Source organism: Moschus berezovskii, chromosome 6 (genome assembly GCF_049115385.1).
Source record: "Moschus berezovskii isolate FMDL1 chromosome 6, NW_MosBer_1.0, whole genome shotgun sequence".
NCBI lineage: Eukaryota > Metazoa > Chordata > Mammalia > Artiodactyla > Moschidae > Moschus > Moschus berezovskii.
In genome coordinates this window covers 100,264,755-100,279,452 of record NC_142465.1, presented here as the reverse complement: position 1 = coordinate 100,279,452, position 14,698 = coordinate 100,264,755, and the positions used below count along the sequence as shown (strand labels likewise).

Below are 14,698 nucleotides of genomic sequence, written 5' to 3'. Positions count from 1 at the left end.
CCCGGCCCCACTGCTCGACTCTTTGCCCTTCATTTTCCTCATCAGCGAAGTTAGCATGATAAAGTTCATCTCCTGAGGTCCTGGTGAGGAGGAGATTAGACCACGCAGATCCCGAATTAACCACGGCCCATGGGAGGCGGTATTGCTGGTGGCTGCTGAGCCTTCCTGGCTAAGCGCAAGTGTGGGCAGAGGACTCTTTTTTCAGCAGTGAGCGAGTAAGTCACATGTCCTGAGTGTGAGAGAGTAGTTCCCCCAGGTTTAGGGGAACTCATATGCCCTACCCATTCCTACATCCCTTCCATGACAAATCCTCCCTCTCTGCACTCCTCTTCTGGGTCACATGCAAAAAATGAGTCACACACCATACCGCAGCCTCCACCAAAGTGTTCACTGGATCCAGTAGCACCATGAAGAATTGAGGGAGAGGCAGGAAGCTGAGAATTCAAATATCTAAATCTTGGATTCTGAAACATATGACCCTGCTTGGCACACTCCGTACCATGGACCAAAGTCTCCTCAAATCCCTGGGAAGCTGCGCCAGCCCGCACAGTCTTCACCAGGTGAGGGGTACCTTACCTTCAGGCTAACGTGGTTGGTCTCGTTGGACTCCAGAGGAAAGATGTTTTCAGGAGGGATGTGGGACCACTTCTTCTGACGAAGTGCGTGTTCTCTCTTATATTTTCTGGGAAAGGAACAGAACCAGCCCATAGGCTTTTATTATGCTCTTTTATTACGCCTTCCATTTCTGACCATTAGTTGACATCTAGAGCTCTGATGGGGGGGCTTCCCCGATGGTCTAGCAGATAAAGAATCTGCCTGCAATGCAGGAAACGTGGAAGACTCAGGTTTGATTCCTGGGTTGGGAAGATCCCCTGGGGGAGAACATGCAACCCACTCCAGTATTCTTGCCTGGAAAATCCCACGGACAGAGGAGCCTGGTGGACTACAGTCCACGGGGTTGCAAAAAGATTCAGTCAGGACTTAACAACAAAGCCTCTTCAGCCTGAAAGTATGTAATACTTAACTAAATGCTTAACAACAGCAATACTTAACTAAACACTTAACTAAACAACAACAACAAAGCCTCTCCAGGCTGAAAGTATATAATAGAGCGACTTTGAAAATTCCCATAATGTATTAATAAAAGAGCAGAAATAGCTATTTCCACCTACAGAATGCCAATTCTATGGTCATTATACAGACTTTATTTCAATTCCCCACAACAGTTCAGATGAGGACACTGAAGCCAAGTAACATGTTTAAGTTGCTATTAACATAGTTAAGATCACACAACTGGTCAATCTCAGAATTGAGATTTGAGTTCACATGTCTCAGGAAGACTCCCTGGAGGAGGGCATGACAACCCACTCCAGTATTCCTGCCTGGAGAAACCCATGGACAGAGGAGCCTGGTGGGCTACAGTCCATAGGAACGCGAAAAGCTGGACACGACTGAAGCAGCTTAGCACACACCCATGCATGTCTCTGATGATAAGCTCTAATTCATACACTAGGTAGTATTCTGCCCTAGATAGACTTTTTGATGCAGAATGCCTTTATAATCTTAGCTCCGTCCAGAGACCTTCTTGTGAATGTATACTATCAACAGGCATCAGATGCCCCACTCTTACCCACCCCTCCACCTGAGAGATGAGCACCGCAGATTAGCCGGCAGGTACCTGAGCACCAGGAGAGCGATGAGAAGCAGCAGGACCACTGTTCCCGCGAGCGTGAAGACAGCAATCATCAGGATTTGAGGACCTGTGGCAGAAAAGAGTGAAAACTACACTAGGAAGAATCCCTGAAAAGAGAACAAATGCATTTCACAAGATTCTAATTGTATAGGATAATTTCAGCAGGGGAAAAGGAGAGATATTTTAAGATACCTGTTTTTTAGAGAAATATAAATGTCATATGATAACACTTGTATTTGTAATCTAAAAAAAAACAAAATGATACATGGACTTCCCTAGTGACCCAGTGGTGAAGCGGAAGACTTTGCCTTCCAATGTAGAGGGTGTGGGTTTGACCCCTGGTCAGAGAGCTAAGATCCCATATGCCTTGTGGCCAAAAAACCAAAACGTAAAACTGAAGCAATATATTAACAAATTCAATAAAGACTTTAAAAATGGTCCACATCAAAATGATCTTGAGAAAAAAATTTAAAAAATGATACAAATGAACTTATTTACAAAATAGAAACAGACTCACAGACCTAGAAAGCAAGCTTACAGTTACCAAAGGGGAAAGGTGGGAGAGAAGGATAAATGAGAATGAACATATACACAATATTACTATATATAAAATAGATAATCAATAAGGACCTACTGTATAACACAGGGAACGCTCCTCAATATTCTGTAAAAACCTATATGGGTGAAGAATCTGAAGAAGAATGGATACATGTATATGCACAACTGAATCACTTTACTGTACACCTGAAACTAACATAATATTGTAAATCAACTATATTCCAGTATATAATAAAAATTAAATTTAGGGGTGGGTTGGGATAGGGGGTGAGAAGGAGGTTCAGAGGGATGGGACATATATAAACTTATGGCTGATTCACTTTGTTGTGTGGCAGAAACCAATACAACATTGTAAAGCAATTATCCTCCAATTAAAAATGAAAATTTTTTAAAAAGTAGGAAAAGCAGGAAGTACTTCAAAAGTAGGAAGTCAACACATACCGGGAGTAACAGGCAAATTTGGCCTTGGAGTACAAAATGAAGCAAGTCAAAGGCTAACAGAGTTTTGCCAAGAGAACGCACTGGTCATAGCAAACACTCTCTTCCAACAACACAAGAGAAGACTCTACACATGGACATCACCAGACTGTCAATACAGATTGATTATATTCTCTGCAGCCAAAGATGAAGAAGCTCTATACAGTCAGCAAAAACAAGACCAGGAGCTGACTGTGGCTCAGATCATGAACTCCTTACTGCCAGATTCAGACTGAAACTGAAGAAAGCAGGGAAAACCTCTAGACCATTCAGGTATGCACGTTGCGCAGTTAGTCACTCAGTCATGTCTGACTCTTGCGACCCCAAAGAAGTTAGCCTGCCAGGCTCCTCTGTCCATGGGATTCTCCAGGCAAGAATACTGGAGTGGGTTGCCATTTCCTTCTCCGGGGGATCTTCCTGACCCAAGGATCAAATCCAGGTCCCCTGCATTGCAGTCAAACTCTTTACCAACTGAGCTATGAGGGAAGCCCCCATTCTGGTATGATATGACCTAAATCAAATCCCTTACGATTATACACTGGAAGTGACAAACAGATTCAAGGGATTAGATCTGATAAACAGAGTGCCTGAAGAACTATAGACGGAGGTTTGTGACATTGTACAGGAGGCCGGGATCAAGACCATCCCCAAGAAAAAGAAATGCAAACAGGCAAAACGGTTGTTAGAGGAGGCCTTACAAATAGCTGAGAAAAGAAGAGAAGCTAATGCCAAAGAAGAATAGGGAAGATATACCCATTTGAAGGCAGAGTTCCAAAGAATAGCAAGGAGAGATAAGAAAGCCTTCTTCAGTGATCAACGTAAAGAAATAGAGGAAAACAATAGAATGGGAAAGACTAGAGATCTCTTCAAGAAAATTAAAGATACCAAGGGGTCATTTCATGCAAAGATGGGCACAATTAAGTACAGAAATGGTATAGACCCAACAGAAGTAGAAGATAATAAGAAGAGGTGGCAAGAATACACAGAACTATACAAAGAAGATCTTCATGACCCAGATAATCACGATGGTGTGATCACTCACCTAAAGCCAGACATCCTGGAATGCAAAGTCAAGTGGGCCTTAGGAAGTATCACACGAACAAAGCTAGTGGAGATGATGGAACTCAAGCTGAGCTATTTCAAATCCTGAAAGATGATGCTGTGAAAGTGCTGCACTCAATATGCCAGCAAATTTGGAAAACTCAGCAGTGGTCACAGGACTGGAAAAGGTCAGTGTTCATTCCAGTCCCAAAGAAAGGTAATGCCAAAGAATGTTCAAACTACTGCACAGTGGCACTCATCTCACACGCTAGCAAAGTGATGCTCAAAATTCTCTAAGCCAGGCTTCAGCAATATGTGAACTGTGAACTTCCAGATGTTCAAGCTGGATTTAGAAAAGGCAGAGGAACCGGAGATCAAATTGCCAATATCCGCTAGATCATTGAAAAAGCAAAAGAGTTCCAGAAAAACATCTACTTCTGCTTTATTGACTGTGCGAAAGCCTTTGACTGTGTGGGTCACAACAAACTGTGGAAAACTCTGAAAGAGATGGGAATACCAGACCACCTGACCTACCTCCTGAGAAATCTGTATGCAGGTCAAGAAGCAACAGTTAGAACTGGACATGGAACAACAGACTGGTTCCAAAGGAGTACATCAAGGCTGTATATTGTCACCCTGCTTATTTAACTTTTATGCAGAGTACACCATGAGGAACGCTGGGCTGGAAGAAGTACAAGCTGGAATCAAGATTGCCGGGAGAAATATCAATAACCTCAGATATGTAGATGACACCACCCTCATGGCAGAAAGTGAAGAAGAACTAAAAAGCCTCTTGATGAAAGTGAAAGAGGAGAGTGAAAAAGCTGGCTTAAAACTCAACATTCAGAAAACTAAGATCATGGCATCCAGTCCCATCACTTCCTGGCAAATGATGGGGAAACAATGGAAACAGTGGCTGACTTTATTTTTTTGGGTTCCAAAAACACTGCAGATGGTGATTGCAGCCATGAAATTAAAAGACGCTTGCTCCTGGGAAGAAAAGCTATGATCAACCTAACAGCATGTTAAAAAACAGAGACATTACTTTGCAACAAAGGTCCATCTAGTCAAAGCTATGGTTTTCCAGCAGTCATGTATGGATGTGAGAGCTGGACTCTAAAGGAAGCCAAGCGCCAAAGAATTGATGCTTTTGAACTGTGGTGTTGGAGAAGACTCTTGAGAGTCCCTTGAACTGCAAGGAGATCCAACCAGTCTTTCCTAAAGGAAATCAGTCCTGAATATTCATTGGAAGGACTGATGCTAAAGCTGAAACTCCAATAATTCGACCACCTGATGCAAAGAACTAACTCACTTGAAAAGACCCTGATGATGGGAAAGACTGAAGGTGGGAGGAGAAGCAGACAACAGAGGGTGAGATAGTTGGATGGCATCACCGACTTGATGGACATGAGTTTGAGCAAGCTCTGGGAGTTGGTCATGGACAGGGAAGCCTGGCGTGCTGCAGTCCATGGGGTCACAAAGAGTCGGACATGACTAAGTGACTGAACTGAACTGACTGAAAAATGAAAACAAATGGAAACAAATTTTAAAAATTAAATTTAGAAAAGATATCCTTTTTTAATCTCTTCATTGGTAATAGAGGTGTTCTCTGAAAAAAACTGTTTTGGAATGTGCCTCCAAAGTGGCATTATTTCAGTTACCCTTATAGTTTATACATCTTTTTTCTTATGGGAGGGCTTCACTGGTGGCTCAGATGGTAAAGAATCTGCCTGCAATGCAGGAGATCAGGGTTCGATCCTTGGGTCAGGAAGAACTACTGGAGATGGGAATGGCAACCCACTCTAGTACTCGTGCCTGGAGAATGCCATGGACAGAGGAGCCTGGTTACAGGCTATAGTTCATGGGGTTGCAAAGAGCTGGAGACGACTGAGCGACTGACACTTTCTTATGGGAATCATCGAATGTTAGAAGAAGATAAGATAGTTTCCAGCACAGAATTTGGATGGGAAGACTATCTGATGTCTTTGAAACTGATATACCTAAGGAGGATTCATAAAGGAAGAAACTGACAACTGGTTTTCAATTCAGAGAACAAATCAGAGGAAAAGTAGGTTAGTGTGGAATGCACAGTAAATGATAGTGTTGCCCGCTGGTCCTTTCCAAGCTCAACCAGGTCACTGAGGGAAGTCAATGGGAAGTGTACGGAATTTGAGTTTTTAGTATGTAGGTGGGAGAAGGCAATGGCACGCCACTCCAGTACTCTTGCCAGAAAATCCCATGGATGGAGGAGCCTGGTAGGCTGCAGTCCATGGGGTCGCTAAGGGTCGGACACGACTGAGCGACTTCACTTTCCCTTTTCACTTTCACACATTGGAGAAAGAAATGGCAACCCACTCCAGTGTTCTTGCCTGGAGAATCCCAGGGACGGGGGAGCCTGGTGGGCTTCCATCTATGGGGTCACACAGAGTCGGACACGACTGAAGTGACTTAGCAGCAGCAGCAGCAGCAGTATGTAGGCGAAGCTGTATAGATGGAGGCATTTGAGAGATTCACAGAAGAGTAAGTAAATTCAGGAAAATGTGGATTCAACCCAAGGAAGCATTGAAGCGGAGTTCTGCATGGGCAAAGGACTGGAGTGAGAAGGACAACAATAATAAAACTGTACAAGAAGGTCGTTGCTCACACATGCCTCACAGGCTGCCTCTTGAATCCTCTAACTTCCTATTCTATTCAGAAGGTAGAGGGTTCAAGAAGAAGAAATGGGATGGACTCCAAGCAATAGTGTGTAAGAAGCTAGAAGATAAAAGCAATATGGTGAAGAAGACAGGTATGTTTCTTACAGCAAAAATATGAGAGATAGTCAAACTCCAAGGGTAAGTGTTCAAGGAAGGTGTAGTCTAAAAATAAAAAAGCTGTAAAATATTTTGAGAATTTGGCATTTAAAAAATCCATTTGTGTGCATATGTGTCACAAAGGAGACATTGGAGCTATACAGAGAAATGTTATTCTGACACACTATTGGGCCTTATAAAAATAATAATAATGAAAATATTTAACGTTTTGCAGTTTAAAGGATCAACTTACAGGTAAATGACAGAAGGCTTCCTATGGCTAGCAAATAAATATTATCAGCCCTGACAAATAAAAGAAAAATACAGGAGAATTTGGGAGGTGAGAAGGAGGCAGAAGGAAGGATAGACACATGAACATCTTCATCTTACAACTTTGGGAAGCAAGAAGCTTTATACATGTTTGATAGAACTCAGGCTTATGCATATTAATTAAAATTACACATATAAAATTATAAACACTAAATGTATTGACAAAAAGACAGAAGCACATTGAGAAGAGCTTAGAGAAAAGTATGCCTAACAAAAATGAACTAAATTTTAATTTATCAATACAAGAAATAGATAACATCCAAAGCTCATAAGGAAATGGCAACCCACTCCAATATTCTTGCCTGGAGAATCCCATGGATGGAGGAGCCTGGTGGGCTACAGTCTATGGGGTCGCAAAGAGTCGGACACGATTGAGAGACTTCACTTCACTTCACTTCAAAGCTCATAAGTCATGCATATAATTTAGAAATATGCAAAAAACTAAGCAGAACGGACAGGACAGGGATGCATAGAAGCGGGACTAGGTACACTCACTTTCTGTTATGAATATTTCTACTCTCGGATTTTAAAATCATGTGCATGAATTTTTCTACGATAAAAATATAACGAAAAAAGTCATTTTATTAATAGTGTTTACACCTTTTTTTTGCATCTTTGGACATAAATACCTGTTCAAATTTAAACTTTTTTCCTTAAAAATTGATTAGTAATGTGGAATTACTTACTATTCATTGTGGAAAGCCTTGGCCAAGCCAGCCGAGGGCAGAGAGTCCTGAGACCTTGTTGCTCAGGAGACACTTGGCTGGCCTGTCTAGTGATAGTCAGCGTTATACACAGTTGTACTTCAAGTTGCACGGATGAAGGTCTGGCAGTGTCAGGGCTTTCATGACATGATGGGACCTCACCCCAGGTAGGTAGGTAACCACTGTTATGACCCAAGCATGTGTGCTCTAAGGCAAAAGGGGAGACTTTAGAGGTCAAGCTCGCTGACCACCCCTCAGCCTGATGACATCAAGTATTCCTTTCTTGAGACACACTGAATACATTCCTGAGTTTCCTGTAGTAAAATGTAAATGGGATGAGACTATTGTCTGTATTCATTCTGCCAATTGCCAAACCTAGCTTTCTATAGGAAAATTTGTGTCAAAGGGTGGATAGAACACATATTAAAGACAGGTGTAGCTAAATAGGAATGGAATATTTTCAGTGTTTTATCAGAACTGTAATATCATTCACTGGGCAGAGAAGTAAAGTCCATATTTACAAATCTGGCACATCTTATTCAGACAATAAGTAAAACAAAACTAAACAAAACCACAAGCTAATTGCATAAACCATAGAATTTACTCTCCAAAAAACAACTTCAGGGAAAGGAAATTCACGAAGGATCTCTTACCCCGGCCTGGAATATCATTAGGAAGTTTGTGGTTCTTCCAGATGAACGTGGGGCTCTTATCCACAGGGCTAGTCTGGTTCACACGGGTGTCATAGGTCAAAAGAACCTTGTACTGTGTCAGGGCATGAAAGGGAAGGGTGAACAGAAAAAGACACTTTAGCATGACTTCTGATGAGATTCACCGTCCTTCCCAAAGACATTTGAATTTTTAAAAATTAATTTTCATTGGTGCATAGTTGCTTTACAATGTCGTGTTAGTTTCTACTGTACAGCACAGTGAATCTGCCATATATATTTCTCAGTGAAACAAGGCAAATGTTACACAGCTGGGAACTAGTTAGGATCTACTTGGGTCTCATCATGAACACTATTAGGCCGAATAATTTTCTGTTTTTAATAATCATACATTATGCCTGCCCAATAGACATTCTCTGGGTCTTTAGAGAATTCAACTCTTTCATTTTACAAATGTGAAAACAGAGGCAAGAAAAATTAAATGGCTAGCTCTGTCACATGACAAGGGAGGCACCAGTGTTTTTCACAATATTAAACTACTATTAAAAATGATGGCTTGAGAAAATACATCATAGTTAAAATTCATTATATTTATACACATCAAGGGGCTGCTGGAGAATTCTACATTCCTTCAGTTCTATCAATTACATGATTTTTGAATCTCTTCTATCTCTATGCTCTAATGTGCTTTCTTATAAAAAGTTTCTTTTTGAAGCAATGTGCCAATAAAAATATTAATATATCCTTAAATTACTGCCACATATATTGAGTCAGTTTTGTAAGAGACATCTCCAAAATGATCATCCTTCTAAAATTCACCACCGCTCCCTCAAAACATGCTGGACCAAAGGTTTACATTCTAAAAACTATACTCTTAACTTTATAGCAGAATATAAACTAATATTACATATAAATATAATAATAATATGTATTATATTCACACAAAATACTATACCATGTGTATATACAGTGTGTGAACATAAAGCATAACATTACAGGGCTATTTTTATGTGCCTGAGGGATCAAACAATTAATGATTTTCGAGATTGCAGAGGGAGAGAACAAGGAATGTTTCATTGAAATTTTTAGTTTTGGAAATGAATAAACAATTCTTAGAAGAAAGAAAAAAACAACCAAAAAGAAAACCTGTCATCTTCTCCGTGGTATCCCACCAATAGTCTTTTCTTCATATCAGTGTTTTCTGGGTGGGTATGTTTTATATAGTAAATAGAGTGGATATTCTGAATAAGAAGTTCTATGGGAGAAAATGTTTAAGGAATATGGCCCCAAGAGGAGCATAATTGTAAATCTGAAATTAACTTGTAGATTCTAAACATAGCTTGTCCTAGTCCTTCTCTATGACTTGCCTTTCAGGATAACCCTCCTCATCCAGTCACCTAACCCCAAGTTCTTGATAAGAACATACTTTGCTGGTGTCCACAGAGGTGTACAGAAGGTACATGGTGTTGTCAATATCCCCACAGGCATCCAGAGTCACAGGACCCACATGCCCTAGGGCAAAATCAGAAACAGTTAGAGACCATCATTGACTTCCCGACTGAAAGACCAATTATATCCTGACATGGGGCATAAAGCAGATTCAGATTGCTCTATTTTACTGAAAAATTGTTGACCTAAATGATGAAATTAGAGGGCATTGGTTCTTGGCTCTGAGATCGCTGAAGGATATTTCTATGAGAGACGCCATTTAAGAAGGAAAACTCTCTTCTACTGCATTTAGGATGATGACACTAAATGTAATTGAGTCAGGAGATTTCTCCTGATGATTTTGCTGAGAGCATCAACTGGTGGCACAGTGTTTGAGTCACTGCACAACCTAAAGTAGATTGCCAAAGGCCAAAATCCCTTCACTATCACTGATTAGCTGAACACACTGAGAAAATTAAGTTCTTGGAGCCTCAGTATTCTCATCTATGAAATTTTATCCATATAGCATGAATCTATGACATGGCTGGTTAGGTTAAAAAAAAAAATGATCAAGTATCAACAATTTCACATGGTTCAAAATAAGAGCTAGTATTATTTACTGTACCAGGCTCTGGGCTAAATGTCTTATGTGCACTTATAATTTTAATCCTCCTGGAACACCATGACACACAAACTGTTATTATCTCCATTTTACTGATGAGAAATCTGAGGTCAGAGATATTATTTAATTGCTCCAGGTTATAGGTACAGGTAGTAGGTGGCTAATTACTACTTATGATCACAGAGGTGCAAGTAAAAAGGTGGGGGCCACTGTCTTTGCATCTTCTCCCCCACCGTCCACTGCCGATGTGACTTTCCCCCACTGCCGATGTGACTTTGCCCCACTGCCGATATGACTTTCCCCCACGGCCGACGTGACTTTCCCCCACGGCCGACGTGACTTTCCCCCACGGCCGACGTGACGTTCCCCCACTGCCGATGTGACGTTCCCCCACTGCCGATGTGATTTTCCCCCACTGCTGATGTGACTTTTCCCCACTGCCAATGTGACTTTCTAGGAATGTGAAGGGTTGGTGCTCGCTTTTTCTCTCTTTTCCGCCTTGAAGACTACAACATTCAAGCAACTTCACATATGGGGGAAACTAGAAAGTGACTACACATGCCGAGGGAAGGCAGAGACTCGGAAAACCTGAGGAGACCTTAAGTTTCCATCTCAGGCTGATCCTCAGCAGAGATGGCCTACAGCAATAAAAACAAAAAGCAAAACCGAGTAACAGCAAACCCTGAGAAGGAGAAAATTCACCATTCCACAGGTGATTTTCAGGATTACCACATTATTTGAATGTCCAGTTTTCAACCAAAATTATAAGTCATATGAAGAAACAGGAAAATATGATTTAATAGAAAAAAATAAATAGAAGCTATCCCTGAGAAAGCGATGATAGATCTACTAGAAAAAGGCTTTAAAACAACCACCTTAAAGATGCTCAGAGACCTAAAGGAAGACATGGGTAAAGTCACGGCAATGATGTATGAACAGAATGGAAATCTTAGCAAAAAGATAGAAATCATAAAAAAGAAAAAAAAAAGAAATCCTGGAACTGAAAAGTATAGAGGCTAAAATGAAAAATTCAAAGGCATATGTGAGAAGGCAGAAGAATAATTAGTGAACTTGAAGATGGAAAAGAAAGTGAAAGTATTAGTCACTCAATTGTGTCCGACTCTATATGACCCCATGGACTATAGCCCAACAGGCTCCTCTGTCCATGGACTTCTCCAGGTTAAAATACTGAAATGGGTAGCCAGTCAGCGATCTTCCCAACCCAGTGACTGAATCCAGGTCTCCCTTATTGCGGGCAGCTTCTTTGCTGTCTGAGCCCCAGGGAAGCTGGAACTTGAAGGAAGGACAATGGAAATCACCAAGTCTGAGGAAAAGAAATAAAAAAGATTGCGGAAAAGTGAACAGACCTTAAAGGACCTGTGGAATACCACTAAGCAGACCAACACATGCACTGTGGAAGCCCCAGAGGGAGAAGAGAGAGAGAGAGAGAAGATGGTAGAGAGAATATTTGAAGAAATAATGGCTGAAAATGTCCCAAATCTGATGAAAGATATGAATATAAACATCCAAGCAGCTCAACAAATGCCAAGTAGAATGAATTTAAAGATATCCATGACAAGACACATTATAATCAAATCGTCCACAGCCAAAGACATAGAATTTTGAAATCAGCAGGGAGAGAAGTAATTGATCACATATAAGAGATATTCAATGAGATTATAAAGCAGATTTCTCACTATATACTCTGAAGGTTAGAAGGCAGTGGGCTGATATATTCAAAATGCTAAAAGAAAAAAATATCAACTAAGAATCTGTTATTCAACAAAGCTGTCCTTCAAAAGTGAGAAGAGAGTAAGATATTCTGAAATAAATAAAAGCTGAGAGATTTTTTACCAACCAAGCTTCTCTGCAAGAAATTCTCAAGGGAGTCTAGGAGGTTAAAGAAAGAACAGTAGCTTGAAGCCATATGAAGAAATAAACATTTCAGTAAAGATTAATAAGCAAGAGATTACAAAAACTAGTATTATAAAAACAATGTGTTATTCCACTTTTTCTTTTCTACATTACTTAAGAAATGAATATGTTAAAAAAATTAGTCTGAAATTTGTATTATTGTAACTTTGATTTGTAACTCCACCTTTTGTTTTTGACAATTTAGGAGACTAACGCTAAAAAATAATTAGTTTACTATTTGGACACAAAGTATAAGGATGTAGTTCTGCAACACCAATGTCTGAGAGGGATGGGAATGGAGCTATTAAAGGAGCAAAGATTTTGTATTTATTGAGATTAAGCCAGTATAAATTCAAACTAGAAGGTTATAATTTTAGGATCTAATCGCCATGGTAACCACAAAGAAAACAGCTATAAGAATACACATGAAAAAATTTAAACATTTCAGTGTAAAGAAATAAATACAAAAGAAGATAATAATGGATAAAATGGAGATGAAAAAGCTATGCAGCATATAAAAACCAAATAGCAAAATTACAGAATAAATTTCTCTTTATCAGCAAGGAGATCCAACCAGTCCATCCTAAAGGAAATCAGTCCTGAATATTCATTGGAAGGACTGATGTTGAAAATGAAACTCCAATACTTTGGCCACCTGATGCAAAGAGCTGACTCACTGGAAAAGACCCTGATGCTGGGAAAGATTGAGGGCAGGAGGAGATGGGGACGACAGAAGATGAGATGGTCAGATGGCATCACCAACTCAATGGACATGTGCTTGGGTGGACTCCAGGAGTTGGTGATGGACCAGGAGGCCTGGCGTGTTGAAGTTCATGGGGTCATAAAGAGTTGGACACGTCTGAGTGACTAAACTGAACCGATCAGTAATTACTTCAAATGTAAATGAATTAAATTCTCCAATCAAAGATAGAAATTGGAAAATTATATTAAAAAGTGATCCATTTGATGTCTATAAGGAGATTCACTTTTGATCCCAAGACACAAATAGTTTGGAAGCAAAAGGATGGAAAAGGATATTCCATGCAAGTATTAACCAAGAGAGCAGAGGTGGATATACTGATATCAGATAAAACTGATCAGACTTTTAATCAAAAAAGTTTATAAGAAACAAAGACTTTCATTATATTAGTAAAACACTCAATAGAGCAAAAATATATAAACAAGTATAAACATTTATGTACCTAATAACAGACCAACCAAATATATGAAGCAAAAATTGGCACAAAATAAACAATTCTACAATAGTGGTGCCAGTAGTCAAGAATCTGCCTGTCAATGCAAGAGATGCAAGGGACGCAGCTTTGATCCCTGGGTCGGGAAGAGCCCTCAGGGTAGGAAATGGCCAAGCACTCCAGTATTCTTGCCTAGAAAATTAAATGGACAGAGGAGCCTGGCAGGCTACAGTCCATGGGATAGCAAAGAGTTGGACACAACTGGCCACACATGCACTCTTTTAGACAATAATAGTTGGAGATTTTAACACTCCACTTTCTCCGATGAATAGAATAACAAGAGAGAAAATATATTAAAAAAATAGAGGACTTGAACATAACAGGAAACCAACTAGATGTAACAGACAAATATAGAACATTCTACCCAACAACTAAACTTTTGCACATTTGTTGCCTCCAGTTAAGTTAAAGGTATTTAACTGTTGACCTATCTGTTGCCACACCCTCTGTTCACAGTCCACAGGGCACAAATCTGGAGGAACTGTAAGTAAAGTGTATTTTGCTCTTAGGCAACTGGTACCTTCAAAAGTGATGTTCCTGAAAGCATGAGCAAATTTAGAGGTGGTAATATCTTCGCCATTTTCAAGAAATATCTTCAGCATATGTCCAAAAAGCAAGACTCCATCCAGGTAGGCAGCAGCAAAATCATTTTTTGCCTAAATTAGAAAGGAAAAATCCTAAAATGAGTTTCCCAAGAAAACAAGATTCTGGTCTTGAACCTGGAAAAAACATTGTTGGGGTCAAGCAGGGTGACTGGAAAGGTAAAAGAATATTAATGGAATTGCAGGAATGGGATTAAAGGAAATTTTGGAAAAACTTTCCTTGGACCAGGGCTCTTTCTCATCCCTTCATCACAATTCTGTCTTCTCTTGGGATCAATAAACTGTGAACACTGCCTTTAGGGAAGGAACTAAAAGTGGCTGTGCTTCCTCCTTCCCACGATGATAAAATATTTTATTTCAACCAGGAAGAACAACATACAGCATTTTCAATTCTCATCAGGTTTTATATAGAAATAATGTTTTCATTAAGAATAAAAGAGAACAGCAACAAAAACAACCCCACTGCCTTTGAGTAGCGTGATGCCATAGGAGGAGTTTTGACTGTATGATACCACTGTATTTGCTTTGGAGAGAGTCCTGGTTGGGTGTTAAGGGCAGACACAAATGTCTGCCCTGGCGAACATAAGAAGGGGTCGGGACTCCTCTTCCTCGAGAC

The 14,698-nt window shown here is 40.1% G+C and overlaps 1 protein-coding gene across 3 annotated transcripts in view; it reads right to left on the bottom strand.

The window, feature by feature from the left end:
- GUCY2C (guanylate cyclase 2C) overlaps window positions 1–14,698 on the bottom strand; it is a 97,577-nt gene that overhangs the window by 31,395 nt on the left and 51,484 nt on the right. For all 3 annotated transcript variants that reach the window (XM_055394169.2, XM_055394168.2, XM_055394167.2), the window contains 5 exons: window positions 14,001–14,136; window positions 9,690–9,775; window positions 8,249–8,360; window positions 1,679–1,760; window positions 577–682 (listed from right to left, as the gene is read on the bottom strand). In XM_055394169.2, coding sequence (XP_055250144.1) covers window positions 577–682; window positions 1,679–1,760; window positions 8,249–8,360; window positions 9,690–9,775; window positions 14,001–14,136 — 522 coding nt within the window. The remainder of the gene's footprint in view (window positions 1–576; window positions 683–1,678; window positions 1,761–8,248; window positions 8,361–9,689; window positions 9,776–14,000; window positions 14,137–14,698) is intronic.